General features: G+C 37.6%; 1 protein-coding gene across 10 annotated transcripts in view; it reads right to left on the reverse strand.

Moving 5' to 3' along the window:
* PPHLN1 (periphilin 1) overlaps window positions 1–20830 on the reverse strand; it is a 145842-nt gene that overhangs the window by 14946 nt on the left and 110066 nt on the right. The window contains exon 13 of one of the 10 annotated variants that reach the window (XM_086713632.1): window positions 9110–9229. The exons of the other annotated variants lie outside the window; for them this stretch is intronic. Within the exon in view, the coding sequence (XP_086569758.1) occupies window positions 9110–9229 (120 nt within the window). The remainder of the gene's footprint in view (window positions 1–9109; window positions 9230–20830) is intronic. 10 annotated transcript variants of the gene reach the window in all.

A 20830-nucleotide genomic window follows, 5' to 3' on the forward strand; every position in this document is an offset into this window, starting at 1 on the left:
ACGCCACCCCACAGTGAATCCCGCCCCTAGGAGAGGGGAAGAGAAGGCACACACCAGTCTGACTGTGGCCCCAGCAGTGTGCTGGGGGCAGACATCAGGACTGACTGCGGCCCCGCCCACCAACTCCAGTTATACACCACAGCACAGGGGAAGTGCCCTGCAGGTCCGCACCACGCCAGGGACTATCCAAAATGACCAAACGGAAGAATTCCCCTCAGAAGAATCTCCAAGAAATAACAACAGCTAATGAACTGATCAAAAAGGATTTAAATAATATAACAGAAAGTGAATTTAGAATAATAGTCATAAAATTAATCGCTGGGCTTGAAAACAGTATAGCTGACAGCAGAGAATCTCTTGCTACAGAGATCAAGGGACTAAGGAACAGTCACGAGGAGCTGAAAAGCGCTTTAAACGAAATGCAAAACAAAATGGAAACGACGACAGCTCGGATTGAAGAGGCAGAGGAGAGAATAGGTGAACTAGAGGATAAAGTTATGGAAAAAGAGGAAGCTAAGAGAAAGAGAGATAAAAAAATCCAGGAGTATGAGGGGAAAATTAGAGAACTAAGTGATACACTAAAAAGAAATAATATACGCATAATTGGTATCCCAGAGGAGGAAGAGAAAGGGAAAGGTACTGAAGGGGTACTTGAAGAAATTATAGCTGAGAACTTCCCTGAACTGCGGAAGGAAAAAGGCATTGAAATCCAAGAGGCACAGAGAACTCCCTTCAGACGTAACTTGAATCGATCTTCTGCACGACATATCATAGTGAAACTGGCAAAATACAAGGATAAAGAGAAAATTCTGAAAGCAGCAAGGGATAAATGTGCCCTCACATATAAAGGGACACCTATAAGACTCGTGACTGATCTCTCTTTTGAAACTTGGCAGGCCAGAAAGAATTGGCACGAGATTTTCAGTGTGCTAAACAGGAAAAATATGCAGCCGAGAATCCTTTATCCAGCAAGTCTGTCATTTAGAATCGAAGGAGAGATAAAGGTCTTCCCAAACAAACAAAAACTGAAGGAATTTGTCACCACTAAACCAGCCCTACGAGAGATCCTAAGGGGGATCCTGTGAGACAAAGTACCAGAGACATCACTACAAGCATAAAACATACAGACATCACAATGACTCTAAACCTGTATCTTTCTATAATAACACTGAATGTAAATGGATTAAATGCGCCAACCAAAAGACATAGGGTATCAGAATGGATAAAAAAACAAGACCCATCTATTTGCTGTCTACAAGAGACTCATTTTAGACCTGAGGACACCTTTAGATTGAGAGTGAGGGGATGGAGAACTATTTATCATGCTACTGGAAGCCAAAAGAAAGCTGGACTAGCCATACTTATATCAGACAAACTAGACTTTAAATTAAAGGCTGTAACAAGAGATGAAGAAGGACATTATATAATAATTACAGGGTCTATCCATCAGGAAGAGCTAACAATTATAAATGTCTATGTGCCGAATACCGGAGCCCCCAAATATATAAAACAATTACTCATAAACATAAGCAACCTTATTGATAAGAATGTGGTAATTGTAGGGGACTTTAACACCCCACTTACAGAAATGGATAGATCATCTAGACACAGGATCAATAGAGAAACAAGGGCCCTGAATGAGATGTTGGATCAGATGGACATGACAGATACATTTAGAACTCTGCATCCCAAAGCAACAGAATATACTTTCTTCTCGAGTGCACATGGAACATTCTCCAAGATAGATCATACACTGGGTCACAAAACAGCCCTTCATAAGTTTACAAGAATTGAAATTATACCATGCATACTTTCAGACCACAATGCTATGAAGTTTGAAATCAACCACAGGAAAAAGTCTGGAAAACCTCCAAAAGCATGGAGGTTAAAGAACACCCTACTAACGAATGAGTGGGTCAACCAGGCAATTAGAGAAGAAATTTAAAAATATATGGAAACAAACGAAAATGAAAATACAACAATCCAAACGCTTTGGGACGCAGCGAAGGCAGTCCTGAGAGGAAAATACATCGCAATCCAGGCCTATCTCAAGAAACAAGAAAAATCCCAAATACAAAATCTAACAGCACACCTAAAGGAAATAGAAGCAGAACAGCAAAGGCAGCCTAAACCCAGCAGAAGAAGAGAAATAATAAAGATCAGAGCAGAAATAAACAATATAGAATCTAAAAAAACTGTAGAGCAGATCAAAGAAACCAAGAGTTGGTTGTTTGAAAAAATAAACAAAATTGACAAACCTCTAGCCAGGCTTCTCAAAAAGAAAAGGGAGATGACCCATATAGATAAAATCATGAATGAAAATGGGATTATTACAACCAATCCCTCAGAGATACAAACAATTATCAGGGAATACTATGAAAAATTATATGCCAACAAATTGGACAACCTGGAAGAAACGGACAAATTCCTAAACACCCACACACTTCCAGAACTCAAACTGGAGGAAATAGAAAGCTTGAACAGACCCATAACCAGTGAAGAAATTGAACCGGTTATCAAAAATCTCCCAACAAATAAGAGTCCAGGACCAGATGGCTTCCCAGGGAAGTTCTACCAGACGTTTAAAGCAGAGATAATACCTATCCTTCTCAAGCTATTCCAAGAAATAGAAAGGGAAGGAAACTTCCAGACTCATTCTATGAAGCCAGTATTACTTTGATTCCCAAACCAGACAGAGACCCAGTAAAAAAAGAGAACTACAGGCCAATATCCCTGAAGAATATGGATGCAAAAATTCTCAATAAGATACTAGCAAATCGAATTCAACGGCATATAAAAAGAATTATTCACCATGATCAAGTGGGATTCATTCCTGGGATGCAGGGCTGGTTCAACATTCGCAAATCAATCAACGTGATACATCACATTAACAAAAAAAAAAGAGAAGAACCATATGATCCTGTCAATCGATGCAGAAAAGGCCTTTGACAAAATCCAGCACCCTTTCTTAATAAAAACCCTTGAGAAAGTCGGGATAGAAGGAACATACTTAAACATCATAAAAGCCATTTATGAAAAGCCCACAGCTAACATCATCCTCAACGGGGAAAAACTGAGAGCTTTTTCCCTGAGATCAGGAACACGACAGGGATGCCCACTCTCACCGCTGCTGTTTAACATAGTGCTGGAAGTTCTAGCATCAGCAATCAGACAACAAAAGGAAATCAAAGGCATCAAAATTGGCAAAGATGAAGTCAAGCTTTCGCTTTTTGCAGATGACATGATATTATACATGGAAAATCCGATAGACTCCACCAAAAGTCTGCTACAACTGATACATGAATTCAGCAAAGTTGCAGGATACAAAATCAATGTATAGAAATCAGCTGCATTCTTATACACTAACAATGAAGCAACGGAAAGACAAATAAAGAAACTGATCCCATTCATAATTGCACCAAGAAGCATAAAATACCTAGGAATAAATCCAACCAAAGATGTAAAAGATCTGTATGCTGAAAACTATAGAAAGCTTATGAAGGAAATTGAAGAAGATATAAAGAAATGGAAAGACATTCCCTGCTCATGGATTGGAAGAATAAATATTGTCAAAATGTCAATACTACCCAAAGCTATCTACACATTCAATGCAATCCCAATCAAAATTGCACCAGCATTCTTCTCGAAACTAGAACAAGCAATCCTAAAATTCATATGGAACCACAAAAGGCCCCGAATAGCCAAAGTAATTTTGAAGAAGAAGACCAAAGCAGGAGGCATCACAATCCCAGACTTTAGCCTCTACTACAAAGCTGTCATCATCAAGACAGCATGGTATTGGCACAAAAACAGACACATAGACCAATGGAATGGAATAGAAACCCCAGAACTAGACCCACAAACGTATGGCCAACTCATCTTTGACAAAGCAGGAAAGAACATCCAATGGAAAAAAAACAGTCTCTTTAACAAATGGTGCTGGGAGAACTGGACAGCAACATGCAGAAGGTTGAAACTAGACCACTTTCTCACACCATTCACAAAAATAAACTCAAAATGGATAAAGGACATGAATGTGAGACAGGAAACCATCAAAACCTTAGAGGAGAAAGCAGGAAAAGACCTCTCTGACCTCAGCCTTAGCAATCTCTTACTCGACACATCCCCAAAGGCAAGGGAATTAAAAGCAAAAGTGAATTACTGGGACCTTATGAAGATAAAAAGCTTCTGCACAGCAAAGGAAACAACCAACAAAACTAAAAGGCAACCAACGGAATGGGAAAAGATATTTGCAAATGACTTATCGGACAAAGGGCTAGTATCCAAAATCTATAAAGAGCTCACCAAACTCCACACCCGAAAAACAAATAACCCAGTGAAGAAATGGGCAGAAAACATGAAAAGACATTTCTCTAAAGAAGACATCCGGATGGCCAATAGGCACATGAAAAGATGTTCAATGTCGCTCCTCATCAGGGAAATACAAATCAAAACCACACTCAGATATCACCTCACGCCAGTCAGAGTGGCCAAAATGAACAAATCAGGAGACTACAGATGCTGGAGAGGATGTGGAGAAACGGGAACCCTCTTGCACTGTTGGTGGAAATGCAAATTGGTGCAGCCGCTCTGGAAAGCAGTGTGGAGGTTCCTCAGAAAATTAAAAATAGACCTACCCTATGACCCAGCAATAGCACTGCTAGGAATTTATCCAAGGGATACAGGAGTGCTGATGCATAGGGGCACTTGTACCCCAATGTTTATAGCAGCACTCTCAACAATAGCCAAATTATGGAAAGAGCCTAAATGTCCATCAACTGATGAATGGATAAAGAAATTGTGGTTTATATACACAATGGAATACTACGTGGCAATGAGAAAGAATGAAATATGACCTTTTGTAGCAACGTGGATGGAACTGGAGAGTGTGATGCTAAGTGAAATAAGCCATACAGAGAAAGACAGATACCATATGGTTTCACTCTTATGTGGATCCTAAGAAACTTAACAGAAACCCATGGGGGAAGGGAAGGAAAAAAAAAAAAAAAAAAAAGAGATTAGAGTGGGAGAGAGCCAAAACATAAGAGACTGTTAAAAACTGAGAACAAACTGAGGGTTGATGGGGGGTGGGAGCGAGGGGAGGGTGGGTGATGAGTATTGAGGAGGGCACCTGTTGGGATGAGCACTGGGTGTTGTATGGAAACCAATTTGACAATAAATTTCATATATTAAAAAAAAATGAATTCACTCATATGAGGGCTTTAAGAGACAAAACAGATGAACATAAGGAAAGGGAAACAAAAATAAAAACAGGGAGGGAGACAAAACAGAAGAGACTCATAAATATGGAGAACAAACTGAGGGTTACTGGAGGGCTTGTGGGAGGGGGGGATGGGCTAAATGGGTAAGGGGCACTAAGGAATCTACTTGTGAAATCATTGCTGCACTATATGCTAACTAACTTGGATGTAAATTTAAAAAATAAATAAATAAAATAAATAAAACAGAATCTATATTTAAGTAAATATTTCTATTAGCTTCAAATATAGTTAAAAGAAAAATTCCTGGCATATGAGAAACACTTAAGTCATTGGCAACATTTTCATAAGGCTTTTACATTATTTTATGTATCAGGAATCCTCACAAATAACTCTGGTATAACTACCCCATTTTATAAAAATACAGAAGCAGAGAGACTAAAGGGAGTTAGCTGTAAAAAGTATGATACTCACAGTCTGGGTTTCTAATTTACCCTTTACCATACTGCTGCTATAATCCAACAGAATTATTTAAATCCAAAATAAAATAAAGCCATGACTGAGACAAATCTTTGGCAAAGAGAAATTAATTTGTTAGGTTTTGAAGAATGGTGTAAAGAAAGTGGCCTGGAGGAGTTTGGAAGGTAGGTTACTATTATGAGACAATGTGACATCATTTGTATGTATGTGCTTCATGTCTATACTTTATCATTCCCTTAGTAAAATCTGAAACTTGGGACTATTTTCCCATACAGTTTAAGGGATGCAATTAAGATAAACTGACAAATGAACAGGTAAGAGGTGCCTGGATGGCTCAGTTGGTTGAGTGTGCAATTCTTGATTTTGGCTCATGATCCCAGGGTCACAGGATCAAGTCCCATGTCAGGCTCTGTGTGGAGCACTGGGCACAGAGCCTGTTGAGATTCTCTACCCCCACCCCCCTGGCCCTCTCCCCCACTCTTGTGTGCTCTGTAAAAAAAAGAAAAGAAAAGAAAAGAAAAGAAAAGAAAAGAAAAGAGAAAAGAAAAGGAAGCAGAAAAGAAAGAAAAGGAAAGGAAAGGAAACAGAAAAGAAAAGAAAAGAAAAGAAAAGAAAAGAAAAGAAAAGAAAAGAAAAGAAAAGAAAAGAAAAGAAAAGAAAAGAAAAGAAAAAGAAAGTCTTAAAAAAAAATAAACAGGTAAGATCAGCTATCTTCCTCAGGCTGAGGAAAGAACTACTGTTCTGTAAGGTACTTATGCTGTGGTTGAAAAAGTGGTTTATGGTTGAAAAGGGACATGCCTGAAGTATTCTGCAGGGGAAGCTAGATCTTTTTTTTTTTTTTCTCCCCAAGCCATTTAGTGAACCAGGTACACTGTTTCTATCATTCCATGTCTTTCATCATTAATATTCTATACTGAAAAGTTGATTTTAGGGGAAATCAGTTTTCCTACTATGAAATTTCTTCATGTCTCACACTGAAAAATTAAGTGATGGTTTCAGCACACGTGTTACTGTGCTTTTTTCCTTTTCTCTGTTTTCTGTAATATTAGGTTGGAAAATTTTTCACTTTTCTTCCAGTTATCACAGTGTTATGAATTTTCAGCTCAAGATAAAGAAGTCCTTGCTAATGCAATAGTTTTGGGAGAATTTTTAAATGTTTGCCATAGTATCTTTTTTAGTGAAGATGATGGGAGTGGGGGTTGTTAAGAGGTCACCGAACAAAAGGTGCCAGTCAAGGGGCAGGAAACACAACGGTGGGCAAGTCTACATGTACTCCATGGATAGGCAGCCTCTGTAGTTTCTGCTCAGCTGTCCCTTCCTACCTTCACTCGCATGCTAAGAGACTATAACTCTGACAGCTATAGTTAATTGAACAAGAGGTATTTATAAAAGATAGAATTTAAGGGGTGTTGATGATAAAGATGAATCCCAGGGTTTACTACATTATGAATCAGGTTTGTGGTGATGATATTGACAAGGAATATAGGAAGACGGATGTTGGTAAAGGTAGAGAGGAAGACACAGGGGGGAAAGAAAGGAAATTAAAAAGGAAGAGAAACTGCTCGATGGTCTTCCCTTTCCAGGCTCTAGCCCTCATTTCTGCCTTTGCCCCATGAGAAATTCTTGTAAACTTTCAATACTTTCCCTTTACTTGCTAAGGTAGTGAGTGGGTTTTGTTACTTGTAATCAAAGGGAACTTTCTCAAGATACTGAGCATAATAGCTTGCTACCTGGAACAGATATACCTGGCCTTCTGGACTGGCGGGGGGTGGGGGTGGGGCGCCAATCTGGGTGCTGCAAAGACCTGGGCAATTACACCTGCACTGCAGTATATGAGCTCATCAGCAGTGCTTAATACTGGCAGGAATGCCAAGGTGATGGTATAAATCTATTTTCTCTTCAATGCAATTGGAAATCTATCAAAGGTGCTTCATAAGCTTTAGCCGATGTAAAGATACGCTACACTTTTCCATGGTAAGAACTAAATAACTACTAACCCTTGGAGTTTCCACTAAAAATATAGCTCTTTTTACTTCTACTGAAAAAAAAAAAATGTATCTGCTTTCAGCTCATCATATGCAAGTGTAAGAAATAGAATATTATCGATCTACTTAATCATATGTCTACAAAAGAGAGGCTTTTCAATTACATAATATATAATGCCATTATGAATGCTCTTAAATTGTGTTTTTTCTTTGCAGAAGAAAGGAATTATTCATAACTAACACATATAGCACAGCCTCATTTTAAAGAGGAACTACAGTATCAGGTATATTATAAGTAGGTTGAAATTAATATTTAAAATAATTATTTTACTTTTATCTTTGAAGGCATTATATACAGTGGAAAAAGTCCATAAACCCCATAACATGTGAATGACAATACATATTTTCAAGGTCTATCTGCATCTTCTAGTCTATATTTTTAATACTAAAATTTAGAGTAATATTGGCATATTATTTAAAATTCATCTTGATCTATCCACCTGACATTACAAATAAAGCTACTGATGACTTCTCAGAGAATACTGAAGTTCCTCTCAAGAATCAGAGACATACTTATGACAAAACTGTACACATGGGGCACCTTAGTGACTCAGTCGGTTGAGCGTCTGACTTCGGCTCAGGTCATGATCTCATGGATTGTGAGTTCGATCCTCATGTCGGGTTCTGTGCTGACCGCTCAGAGCCTGGAGCCTGCTTCGGATTCTGTGTCTTCCTCTCTCTCTGCCCCTCCCCTGCTCATGCTCTCTTTCTCTCTCTCTCTCTCTCAAGAATAAACATCAAAAAAAAAAAAAAAAAAAACTGTACACAGAAATGAACAGCCCGTGCTAGATCATGATGTTGTCATTGTTACATCACCTAGTTACACTGCTACTTCCATTTTATGCTCAAGATGGTGTTATTAAATTTTGGTAAATAAAGATGTAAATAAATCTGGTTCCCAATAAGGCTTTCTGAAGATAGATGAGAGAGAGAGAGAGAGAGAGAGAGAGAGAGAGAGAGAGTTTTAGGTAAGCTGGTATTACCGAATACAACTAAATATTTCTATTTATTTGAAATTCTGAGGGTAAAAATTATAATACTATAACTATAAAATTCTACTGGAATCCTAATAAACTTCACCATACATATTTTAATATGTAGTATATTTATTAAAATTTTTTTAAATGTGAGTTATTATTTTAAAAGTCTATGCTTTTAAGTTACAATTTTTTTTGGCTGGCAAAATGGCTAAGACTAGAATATATTTTAGGTAAGAATAACAGGGAAAACCAGAAATGAAATCTTTGTTTGGATTAGCAGCACTGAACATTGGATTGGTTCAGATAAAATAAGGGTCAAAAGGCTGACCACCTTACTACAAGAGTCAAAAGAAACAATAGACTGTGGTATCCCCTTTAACCTTACTTCGTGCAAGATTACCATGTGCACATGTAGATACAACATAGACAGAAATTTTTCATATAAACACATCCTGGAAAAATGCACTGAACCATTATGTATCTCCTCATGCATATTTTTAGTGTTCTGTATCAATAAAAGTATAAATATAAAAATGTGTCTTCACTCTGTCAGAGTTCAGTGTGCTTCATGTTATAGCATTTAAAATCCAGAAATTAATATTTATAGTTAAGACTTATTTCCTGAGAACACACTAAATCATTTGTAAAAATTAATTGCTAAATTATTCTACTTTTAATATTTTTTTCTTGTTTAAATTTTAGAGAGATAAAGAGAGCGTGTGAGCCAGGGAGAAGTGCAGAGGAGAGCGAGAGGGAATCTTAACCATGCTCCACATTCACTGCGGAGCCCAATGCAGGGCTAGATCCCACAACCCTGGGATCATGACCTGAGCCAAAATCAAGAGCTGGACGCTCAACTGACAGAGCCATCCAGGGGACCCTAAATTATTCTACTTTTAAAAGCGACTGTTTAAGGGCCTCTGGGTGGCTCAGTCAGTTAAATGTCTGACTTTGGCTCAGGTTATGATCTCCCAGTTCATGAGTTTAAGCCCCGCATCAGGCTGTGCTGACAGTATGGAGCCTGCTTGGGATCCTGTCTCCCTCTCTCTCTGCCCCTTCCCCGCTCACTCGCTCTCTCTCAAAAATAAACATTTAAAAAATAAAAGGGACCGTTTAACATGTTTTCAGAGATACCACAGTGCTGAAATCTGACTCTTTTGTGCACCTGCTTATTTCTCGGTTTTATTTTTATAGTCACAATATTAGCATGGACTGAACCAACACAATCCTGTTATAACGCCACAGAAATTCTAATTGTTTTGCTTTTAGTCTTCTTATTCTAAATGTTCCTACTCAGAGACACCATTATCCTAAAGATGGAACCCTTCTCAGAATACTGTTCCTCTGGCTCTGAAGATCTGGCCCAGTAACATTCTTCGGTAAAGTCTTAGCTACTAAATCTTCTCCTCACTCACCAAAATACCATCCACTGTACCTTTTTCAGTATTTTACCTGCCTTCCTACGCCATCTGCATTCCCTTGGTTGCTTTTCTAACTTAATTTCTTCAAAATTTTAAGACCTCTTTCACAAATTTTTTCCAGAAAAATATTTCCAGATTTCTCTAAATATTTAAGAAATGTAGGTTTCTTTCTGTACTTACTACCTCCCCCATTACAGTGAGGGAAAACAGAATTTATTTTGCTTCCTTTGTAACTGTCTTCCATTAAATATAAGATTGGAAACAAAACAGATCATTATTATCTCTGATTTTTAAAAGCTTAAAATCTTATACTCTGCCCTTGGCTCAAACTTTATTTTGGCCATCCTTTCCAAGTGATCCTATTATGCACATTTTTTGAGATTAGTAAATGAATCTGTTCACAAGGGCTGTCAATAAAGATTGCTCCTTGATCAAGTAAAGATCATAATTAAATTTTTAATTGATATAGCATTAAAACAAAGGTAAAAACATAATCAAGTTCAGGGAGTGTCTGGGTGGCTCAGGCAGTTAGTGTCCAACTTCAGCTCAGGTCATGATCTCACAGTTGGTGAGTTTCCAGCTCCATGTCAGCCTCTGTGCTGACAGTGCAGAGCCTGATGGGGATTCTCTCTCTCTCTCTGTGCCCTTCCCCTACTTGTGCATGCTCGCTGTCTCTCAAAATAAAATGTTCTGAAATCAAGTAGGGAAGAAAGTTTACATTATAAAGTCATTTTAAAATAATGAAAAGCCTAAAAGAAGATCTTGAAAGATAACATAATGACTTCTAAATATACACAGAGTCACCTCAACTTTTAAAGTATTTAAAATGAAAAGGTCTTGGCTCAGGATTGTTTTTTGACCAGTAAGACTTCCTTGTATAAGGATGTTTTTGCTGTAGGTTGTATACAGTGATTGCCAATCCAATACACAGACCATATTTTGGTTTAAATACCTAATTCCTATCACACGAATTGACAGCATTCTATTACTTTGGGAGTCCCAATTCTAGCCAAATCATCTAAAATTTGGTCTAAAGCTATTTTTCTCCGACTTGACAATCATACTGTTAAGAAGAGAACAAAATTTAATTAGAAATACCCTGCTTCACTGTACATTTACACAGTTTTCACTACTAAAACTAAACACCAAAGGAGAAAAGACGTTTTTTAAAAAGACTTATACAGGGGCACCTGGGTGGCTCAGTTAAGTGTCTGACTTCAGCTCTGGTCATGACCTCAGGGTTCCTGAGTTTGAGCCCCACATCATGCTCTCTGCTGTCAGTGCAGAGCAGGCTTCAGATCCTCTGTCCCTCTCTCGGCTCCTCCCCTGCTCATTCGTTCTCTCTCTCAAAAATAAACATTTAAAAAGACTATCATAGACAAGTTTCAAAATGCCTAAGAACATATATGTTTTGTTTTATGCAGAAAACAAAACCAAACACTTACATACACACATAAAACAAATCCAAAACCTAAAACAAAACTTGTCCAGAAATGGTATCATTCAGGGTGACGCACTTATTTAAGAAGTCAAAGAGATTGCATATTACGAAAATAAAGCAATAATTAAAATGTGAACATATTACATGTAAAACAAAAGTTTCCAGTTCTGCCTGTCTCCATTGTGTAGGTGTGACAGGAAAGCTCTAAAATTTTTCCTTAAACACTGAATCATCTCCAGTGGGTCAAGCCAATGTTTATCCCATATAGCTCAATAGTGTAGCAGTTGCATTCTCTCTTTTCCTTTTAATGGCACTTAAGTTATTTCAGGTTTAGAGACAAAATCAGCCACATTAAATTAGAACGAAAACATAACTTTAAAAGTCAAATTTTGACTGTAACATATTTCCCATATTTCTGTTAATACACACACACACACACACACACACACCCTTCTCCTCACATACTGAATACTCTCAACTATCCATATGGAAATCAGATTAAACTATGTTTTCTTAGCCTTTCTGTCATCATATGTGGATAATTACACAGTGAAAACTTCAAACTCAAATCCTCAGCACAGTAAGAATCAACTTATGACCATGAGGAATGAGCCATTCATATCCACAACTATGCCTAAACGGAAAGAAGAAAATGTAAAAAATTACTGTAGGTATAATTTCTTATCATTTTCTTTCTACAAAAGAAGTAATTTCTCATTCATACTGAACAACATAGATGTAATTTAAATACAATCAATCCTCAAAACGAAACACAAAAAATCAGCATTCAGCCCTTTAAAAAAATCCCCATAGATGCAACTCCAAAGAAAGGTAGGCTCAAAAGCATTTTAAATGTCCAATTTTATTTTGTCTTATTTTTTAAAATATAATGTATGGAAGGATTAAAATCAGTAATGAGGTGGGAAAAGTATATGGTAGAGTGATGGAGATCACAGATTTTATGTTCATGGAGCGCCTAGGTTTGCCTTGTTGAGTGACCCTAGGCACTTAATTCTGTAAGCTCCAGTTGCCTTATTTGTAATGTGGGGATTGTAATAGTAACTTAGTTCACAGGGCTTTTGTGAGAATCAAGTGACAGATCAAACAAAGTACTTAATACTGAGAAACCATTCACTCAACAATCATTTGAGAACCTAGTATGTGTAGGCTTTGCACAAGTGGCGAACAAAAACATATACAGTTCCTATCTTTAAGAAGCTTTCTTCTTGGCAGGAAAGACATATAATAAAATGAAAACACATAAACATGTATAATTGTGGTGTTATAAAGAAAACAAAGTAGGTTCAGTGATGGAGGAACTACTTTGGTCACGTGGATATAGAAATGTTTTCATGAAGGGACATTTAAGCAGAGCCCTGAAAAATGAGAAGAGGCCAGTGAGATCATTCCAGGAAGAAGTAACACCATCAACAAAGGCCACCAAGAAGAGAAGAAAGTGTGTTCTATCGAGAGGTCAATGTGACTGCAGCCCTTATGAAATAAATTTGGAGGGAGAGGTAGTAGACAGAACTAGCAGATCTCTAGAACCAAGGTAAAGACTTTGGATTTTTATTCTAAATATAATAGAAGCTGCTGGAGTATTTCAAGCGGAGAATCAATTATATTTAACAGGTTTGGAAGTTAGGAAATAACCACAGAAACATTCAATTTGGCTTGGAAGATGGAGAGTGAAAGTATTCTGGAGCACAGCAACTCAACTTTGTTTAAAAATACTATTGTTTGTTCTTTTTGGTTGGAAAATTCTAAAATTTATTAGCCATTTCCTGCCTTAGTTAAAAAAAAATCTCAAAAACATTAAAACCCAGAGTGTTTTATCTCCCCTTTTAAAAATGCATCATGATCGAGGCGGCTGGGTGGCGCAGTCGGTTAAGCGTCCGACTTCAGCCAGGTCACGATCTCGCGGTCCGTGAGTTCGAGCCCCGCGTCAGGCTCTAGGCTGATGGCTCGGAGCCTGGAGCCTGTTTCCGATTCTGTGTCTCCCTCTCTCTCTGCCCCTCCCCCGTTCATGCTCTGTCTCTCTCTGTCCCAAAAATAAATAAAACCGTTGAAAAAAAAAAATTAAAAAAAAAAAAATGCATCATGATCAACAGTTATGCTGAGTTACAGATGTAATTTTAATTTTTATTACTTGCCTCCTTAATTGTGAAGTGCACAATATGTAGCTGCTCAAAAACCTGGGTAACAGAACTGGTCAAATTTCTTGGTATATAAACAGTTGAATTACAGACAAAGAGACCAAGTCTGTGTCATTTTTGTTTGTTTTCAATAATATCACTTTTACCATCTTACTGGTGAGTGTGTGGTTTTTTTTTTTTTGTTTTTTTTTTTTTTTTTAATTTAGCAACATTAAAGGTGTTCTTTCTTGGTCAACTGTGGATGAACAATCTGGTGTGCCTTTTCTACTCTTACTCAAAGGATGCTGTGAATTGTTGGAGAAAGTCCAAAACTGCAATTATTTGATCTACTCCTGAATCTCTCTTGTTGACTTCCATATCAACATACACCATATGAGGTATCTAAGTCCTTTCCAAGCCTAATTCAGGAACTCCAACTGCTGATAGGACCCTCCCCTCCCTATCCCATTTCCCCTCACTCTTAGCAAAACTGCCTCTCCTCAACTTATCTCCTTTGCACCTTAAAAATGGCTGCCACTTATTCTCCTTTGCCCTAGTCACAGAAAAAGGTTTCTCTAAAATTTCAAAGTCAGTCCCTCTGTCTATGCTATTGATGGTCACACCTGCTTCATCCATTATTCCATCCATGTGTTCTATCTTCAGTCTCTCTCATATTACCCTTACCCTTTCACAAGTGTTCAAAAGTTAAAAAAAAAAAAAAAGTGAGTTTTATTCATTCACCCGCCACACAAGTCTCATGCACTTGTTCTCCATTTCTGACTCTACCAATCTAATCCAGGCTCTCATATCTCACCTGAAGAACAGCCAAAAATTTCTGTACAACCAGTACAACCAGTATTTTTATAATATCCTGATCCTGATTCTCACATATTTGAAATTCATCCATAAACTGTACTTCCAATCAACAGAATTCAAACTATTTTCTTTTGGCATTTAAATTTGTCAACAACCTGGCTCCAATTCAGCTATCCTCAGAAAACTATCCTGGGTTTGCCATCTACCACCTTTCTTCTACCAAAACCTTTCTGTAAAATACAGTCTATAATCAGACCCTTTCCCACACTACCTTAATTGCTCATCTCCTACTGTGTGCTTTTAACTTGTGGGGTCTGCAGTAACTCTGAGTGTTTACTATCAGAACTGAACTACCGTTGAGGAGCCTGGGTGACTCAGTTGGCTAAGCACCAGACTATTGATTTCAGCTCAGGTCATGATCTCCTGGTTCATGAGTTCAAGCCCCACATCGGGCTCTGCCCTGACAAGATTCTGCTTGGGATTCTCTGTCTCCCTTTCTCTCTGCCCCTCCCCTGCTCATGCTCCTCTCTCTCTCTCTCAAAATAAACATTTAAAAAAGGGGGGAGGGCGCCTGGGTGGCTCAGTCCGTTAAGCGTCCAACTTTAGCTCAGGTCATGATCTCACGGTTCGTGGGTTTGAGCCCCATGTCAGGCTCTGTGCTGACAGCTCAGAGCCTGGAGCCTGCTTTGGATTCTGTGTCTCCCTCTCTCTCTGCCCCTCCCCAACCAGCAGTCTGTCTCTGTCTCTCAAAAAATAAAATAAAACGATAAAAAAATTAAAATAAAAAAAAGAACTGAACTACAGTACACCAGTGGTGTTGAAACAGTCTTTCCTTCCTGATTTGCATCCCTTATAATAAAACTGTAATTGTAAGTATAGCACTTTTCTGAGTTCTATCAGTTGTTCTAGCATATTATCAGAACTAAAGGGGTCATGAGAAACCCAAAACTTGTAGCCAGTCAGTCAGAAATGCAGGTGGCCTGGGGAACCCCAAAGTGCAGCTGGCTTCTGAAGCAAGGGCAGTCAGTACTGTTGGGAACCATACCCTTTTAACTTGTGGGGTCTGCACTAATTCTGGGTGGTTAGTGACAGAACTGAATTGCAGTACACCAGAATGCTTCTTTCCAAAGCTTTTCTATCAAATCAAAGTTTCTGAGCCTATTATTCAAGACTATTCAAGATCCTTCTAATGTACCACAGTAAATACAATTCTGTCGATATCAACTCTACAAAGTCATACCAATAAATGCTGTGGCTTAAGAGTAGGATGGAGAAAAGAAGGGTATGGCAGAAGAGATTAAAAACACCTGTATAAGATACAGTTTTACTACAACTAAACTACTCGTAATTGTTGATTATTCCTTATAGTTCCCTATTTTCCATCTTATGTCATTCACCTCTGTCTAGAATCTTTTACCTCCTATCTCTACCTATGAGACTCCTACCTGAATTTTAAGAAGTCAAGCAAGTGTCACTTCCAAAATTAAGCCTCTTTGGTTCTCCTAACTGAAACTTATTATTATTTTTTAAAATCTCAGTTTCAAGGCAAATAAGCATAACAGAAAGCAGCAAGTAAGGAAGAGTCACATTTCTACCATTTCTGGTATAAGCTTGAACAAGTCACTTAAGCTTTTTAAACAGGTAAAATGAAGATAGGAAGAACAACATACTATTTCCCTAAAAAACTTTCCTGCCTCAAAAAACTTAGAAACACATTCTTTTAAAAGCACAGCTAAGCTCTTAAAGTAACTAAGAGTAATTGTCAGCAATTGTAAAAGAAGAAGAAACAAGAAACCAGAGTGATAAGCTAATATCATGGGCTAAGACTACCCCAAAGAGCTAGGAACTCAGAGCCTGGTCAGAAATGAGACACATGATCTCTGGCCCAATCGAAACAAAGTTGGATCTCAGTCCTCTGCATAAAGCTAGGATCTTTGTGACAGGATGAACTAGAAAAACAAACAAACAAACAAAAACCACCAATCAGTAAAAGAAAAAGACAGGAAAACTTCTCTTCCTTGATCTAGCATCTTGTGGCAAGGAGATGCAGAATATTCATAAACTTAGGTCTACCTTCATGTGCATCTGAAGTTCTAAATATGAACTCACAACTCTAAAATACAAACTATATGAGGAAACATGTTACCATGAGCAAGAGTCCGCAGAAACAGCAGATGGATTAAAGTTCTGAGACTTCAGGTATTAAAATTACAGAAAATAAGATGTGAAAGAAATAAGAATGAATGAAAACATGAACAATAAACAGTCTAATTCTAGGCAGATTTCCAAAGGAAACTAAATTTAACTTCTGGGAATGGAAAATATAACTAAAATTAAGAACTCAACGAATGGGTTAAACAGCAAATTATAGAAAACTGATGACTTAGAGAGTCCTGAACAAAAGACCTACAATTTCAGATGAAAAATAAAAAATAAAAAAAATAAAAGTAGAAAGTTTAAGAGAGATGAAAGATCGGATGAAAAAATCTACCTACATCCAACTGGAGTATAAAAACAGAATAGAGGATACCCAAAATCCAAAGAGATAACTTTAAAATTTTTTAGCTCTAATGAAAAACGAAAATTCTCAGATACAGGAAACATAAATTATATTAACCAGAATAAATTTTAAAACAATCCATACCATAACATATTATAGTAAAACTACACATCAAAAAGTAAATTTTAAAATAAAAATAATCTCTTCTCCTTACCCCTTCACGTACTGTTTTAAAGATCCAATTTTTTACATCAATAATATTTTGTATAATCTTCTCAATATATATTTTAACCATATGCAGTAAACTTATGACAAATCATCTCAATCCGGTGGATTCTGAAAAGTATTAACATCTGACTGTGTTTCTGCAACTAAATGAATAAAGATGATTTTCCTTCTTCCTTTACTTCCTCCCAATTCCCTGAAGGGAAAGATTCTTAAAACATATATTCTAGGGGCGCCTGGGTGGCGCAGTCGGTTAAGCATCCGACTTCAGCCAGGTCACGATCTCGCGGTCCGTGAGTTCGAGCCCCGCGTCGGGCTCTGGGCTGATGGCTCAGAGCCTGGAGCCTGTTTCCAATTCTGTGTCTCCCTCTCTCTCTGCCCCTCCCCCGTTCATGCTCTGTCTCTCTCTGTCCCAAAAAATAAATAAATGTTGAAAAAAAAATTAAAAAAAAAAAAAAAACACCATATATTCTATTATTTACCTTCAAGCTAAAATAGCAGAGCTAAACTACATGGGACTCAGGGTGCTTTAAGGACTCCTTCTAATTCTGTTCATTCAACATTTACTGTGAGCCTACTGTAGGCAAAGAACTCCAGATGATACACAGATGATTAGGCAAATTTCTTTTCAGCCTATAAAAGGTAACTAGTATTGTAGTTGAACATATGCTAGCTATGAGTAGGAGGAAAAGATGTTAACTTTTGGCTGTGCAACTTTCCTGGGCAAACAACTTGGCTGTGCAATTGATGAAGTCAGTGAATAAAAATAATTTCTTTGTATATATAAAACAAAGTCGTGAAAAGTAAACATGCTGCAAACAAACTACCCTCCCTTAACACCAGGCTTCCACTAAAAAGTCCATTTATTTTTTTATTCCTTTGCTTTACATGAGGCCATGATCTATTTTCACAATCAAGATCAAGAATGTACTATGTTAGAAACATGGAATGGAAAAATATTTTTAGATAAGAGAAAGCCTATACTGCTTTTCTTACTCCATTTTACTGCATTTACTTTTCCTATACTGCATTTCTTTAAGCTTGGTCCCAAGGGTACCACGAATTTTTACTAAAATAGCTTATGATTAAATATTTAAATAGAATAAATGAGTATTACTTAAAATCTTTAATTACAAAATCTTTATTAAGACCTGATTTGATCTGTAACTTTTAGATAACAGATATAAAAAAGGATAGAGAAATGCATGTAGTACAACAGTTGCTGAAATAAGCATATGAGATTTTTCTTCTTGGTTCTCCTCAGTGTCAATAAAGGATGCTAATAATAGAATAAAATTTCAGGGCAGAACAATGCAAACCATAATTAGAAATCAATGCAATATAAACCATCAAAGCTTCTGGGAAAGAATTATAATTGAATACTTCTCAAAAGAATTATGATACTTCTCAAAAGAATCATGTATATGTATGTGTGTGTGTGTGTGTGTGCGCGCGCGCGCGCGCGCACCAATGTATGTATGTATATATGTAAGTATTCCTAAATAAGCCGATGAGGCTGGTAAAAATAATCTTCGGGCGCCTGGGTGGCGCAGTCGGTTAAGCGTCCGACTTCAGCCAGGTCACGATCTCGCGGTCCGGGAGTTCGAGTCCCGCGTCGGGCTCTGGGCTGATGGCTCAGAGCCTGGAGCCTGTTTCCGATTCTGTGTCTCCCTCTCTCTCTGCCCCTCCCCCGTTCATGCTCTGTCTCTCTCTGTGCCAAAAATAAATAAACGTTGAAAAAAAAATTAAAAAAAAACTAATCTTCAAAGTCAAAAATATCCTAAAGATAGAAATAAGTACCATAATTTGACATAGTCTATGTATAGCAGAAGACAATGGAGTGCATATGTTTAGGAAAAGGTTCTGGAAATTTTTGATACAAAGAAGTGGCTTAATGGGGGAAAGGTATACTAGTATATTTGCTGAGAAGGAATTTTTATAACTTTGTAAACTGATTCACATACCATAAATGAGCATTTCAAAGTTACCCTAAAATACTTACCATCAATCTAACATGGGGATTATATGGATAAAATAATAAATAAGAGGCAAAAGCCTTACCCCAAATATAAGATCTGTATTTATATGTTTTAAAGGCTTTTTCCCAAGCAAAATAATCTTCAAAAGATATATGGACAAAAATCAAGTCCTACTAGCCTAGCACTAACATAAATACTACCACCCTAGGTAAATGGAGATGACAAGATAACATCATAGTATTACCATCCTACTCATCTCAGTTATTCAGTATCTACTTTTATTTACCTTTCACTTCTAGTAAGAGAGAATCACTAGATGCAACTCACATGAAGAGTCATTTTTTTCCTTCTTGGTTTTAATGACATTAATTATACATTAATTATAATTCTATAAATATAAATTATAGAATTATAATTTTAATCCATTCACAAATGGATTGAATTTGGAATCCATTCACAAATGCACATATTATAATTTAAAATACAAGAATTACCAAAGAAACAGATTATTTTCAGTGTAAACTATAAATTACGTGGTTCAAGTTTGGGCCCAATTTTCCTTTTTTTTTTTTTTTTTAAGTTTATTTTGTGAGAGAGAGCGAACGCATGAGAGGGAGTAAGCATGGGAGGGGCAGAGAGAGATGGGGAGAGAGAGGGAGAGAGAATCCCAAGCAGGCTCTGTACTGTCAGTATGGAGCCCGATGCAGGGCTCACCAACTGTAAGATCATGACCTGAGACGAAACCAAGAGTCAGATGCTTAACGGAGTAAGCCACCCAGGTACCCTGGGGTCTTAGTTTTCTAAGTTGGGGTTCCAGGCTAACCTACAAAAACCTTGTAAGCACGTAAGCACACATGAAGACTTAATACTTTTCATCAACCATGAAAAACAGTACAAAACAGTAACAGCAGCAATTTTGATTATGGACAATGTCCTAGCCAACTTAAATACATATTCCCATTTAATTCTTTAAAAAAAAAAAAACATTTTTTAAAATTTTCTTTTTTTTTGAACGTTTATTTATTTTTGGGAAAGAGAGAGACAGAGCATGAACGGGGGTGGGGCAGAGAGAGAGGGAGACACAGAATCGGAAACAGGCTCCAGGGTCTGAGCCATCAGCCCAGAGCCTGACGCGGGGCTCAAACTCACGGACCGCGAGATCATGACCTGGCTGAAGTCGGACGCTTAACCGACTGCACCACCCAGGCGCCCCCCCAAAAAAAAAACATTTTTTAAATGTTTATTTATTTTTGAGAGATAGAGCAAGCAGGATAGGGGCAGAGAGACAGGGAGACAGAGGATCTGAAGTGGGTTCTGTGCTGACAGCAAGGAGCCCAATGTGGGGCTTGAACTCACTAACTGTGATATCATGACCTGAGCTGAAGTCAGATGCTCAACCGAGCCACCCAGGCGCCCCGTAACTCTAACAGTATTATGAAGTGGATAATAGCACCATTCCCCTTACAGCAGTGAGCAAAGCAAGGCCCAGCAAAGTGAAATGACTTTCCCAAAGATACATAGTTAAGTGGCTGAACTGGAATTCAAGCCAAATCCCCTAATTCCAAAATTCCTACCATATTTATTCTAAT

This window comes from Puma concolor, chromosome B4, assembly GCF_028749965.1.
Source record: "Puma concolor isolate L17-30 chromosome B4, mPumCon1.1.hap2, whole genome shotgun sequence".
NCBI classification, from domain to species: domain Eukaryota; kingdom Metazoa; phylum Chordata; class Mammalia; order Carnivora; family Felidae; genus Puma; species Puma concolor.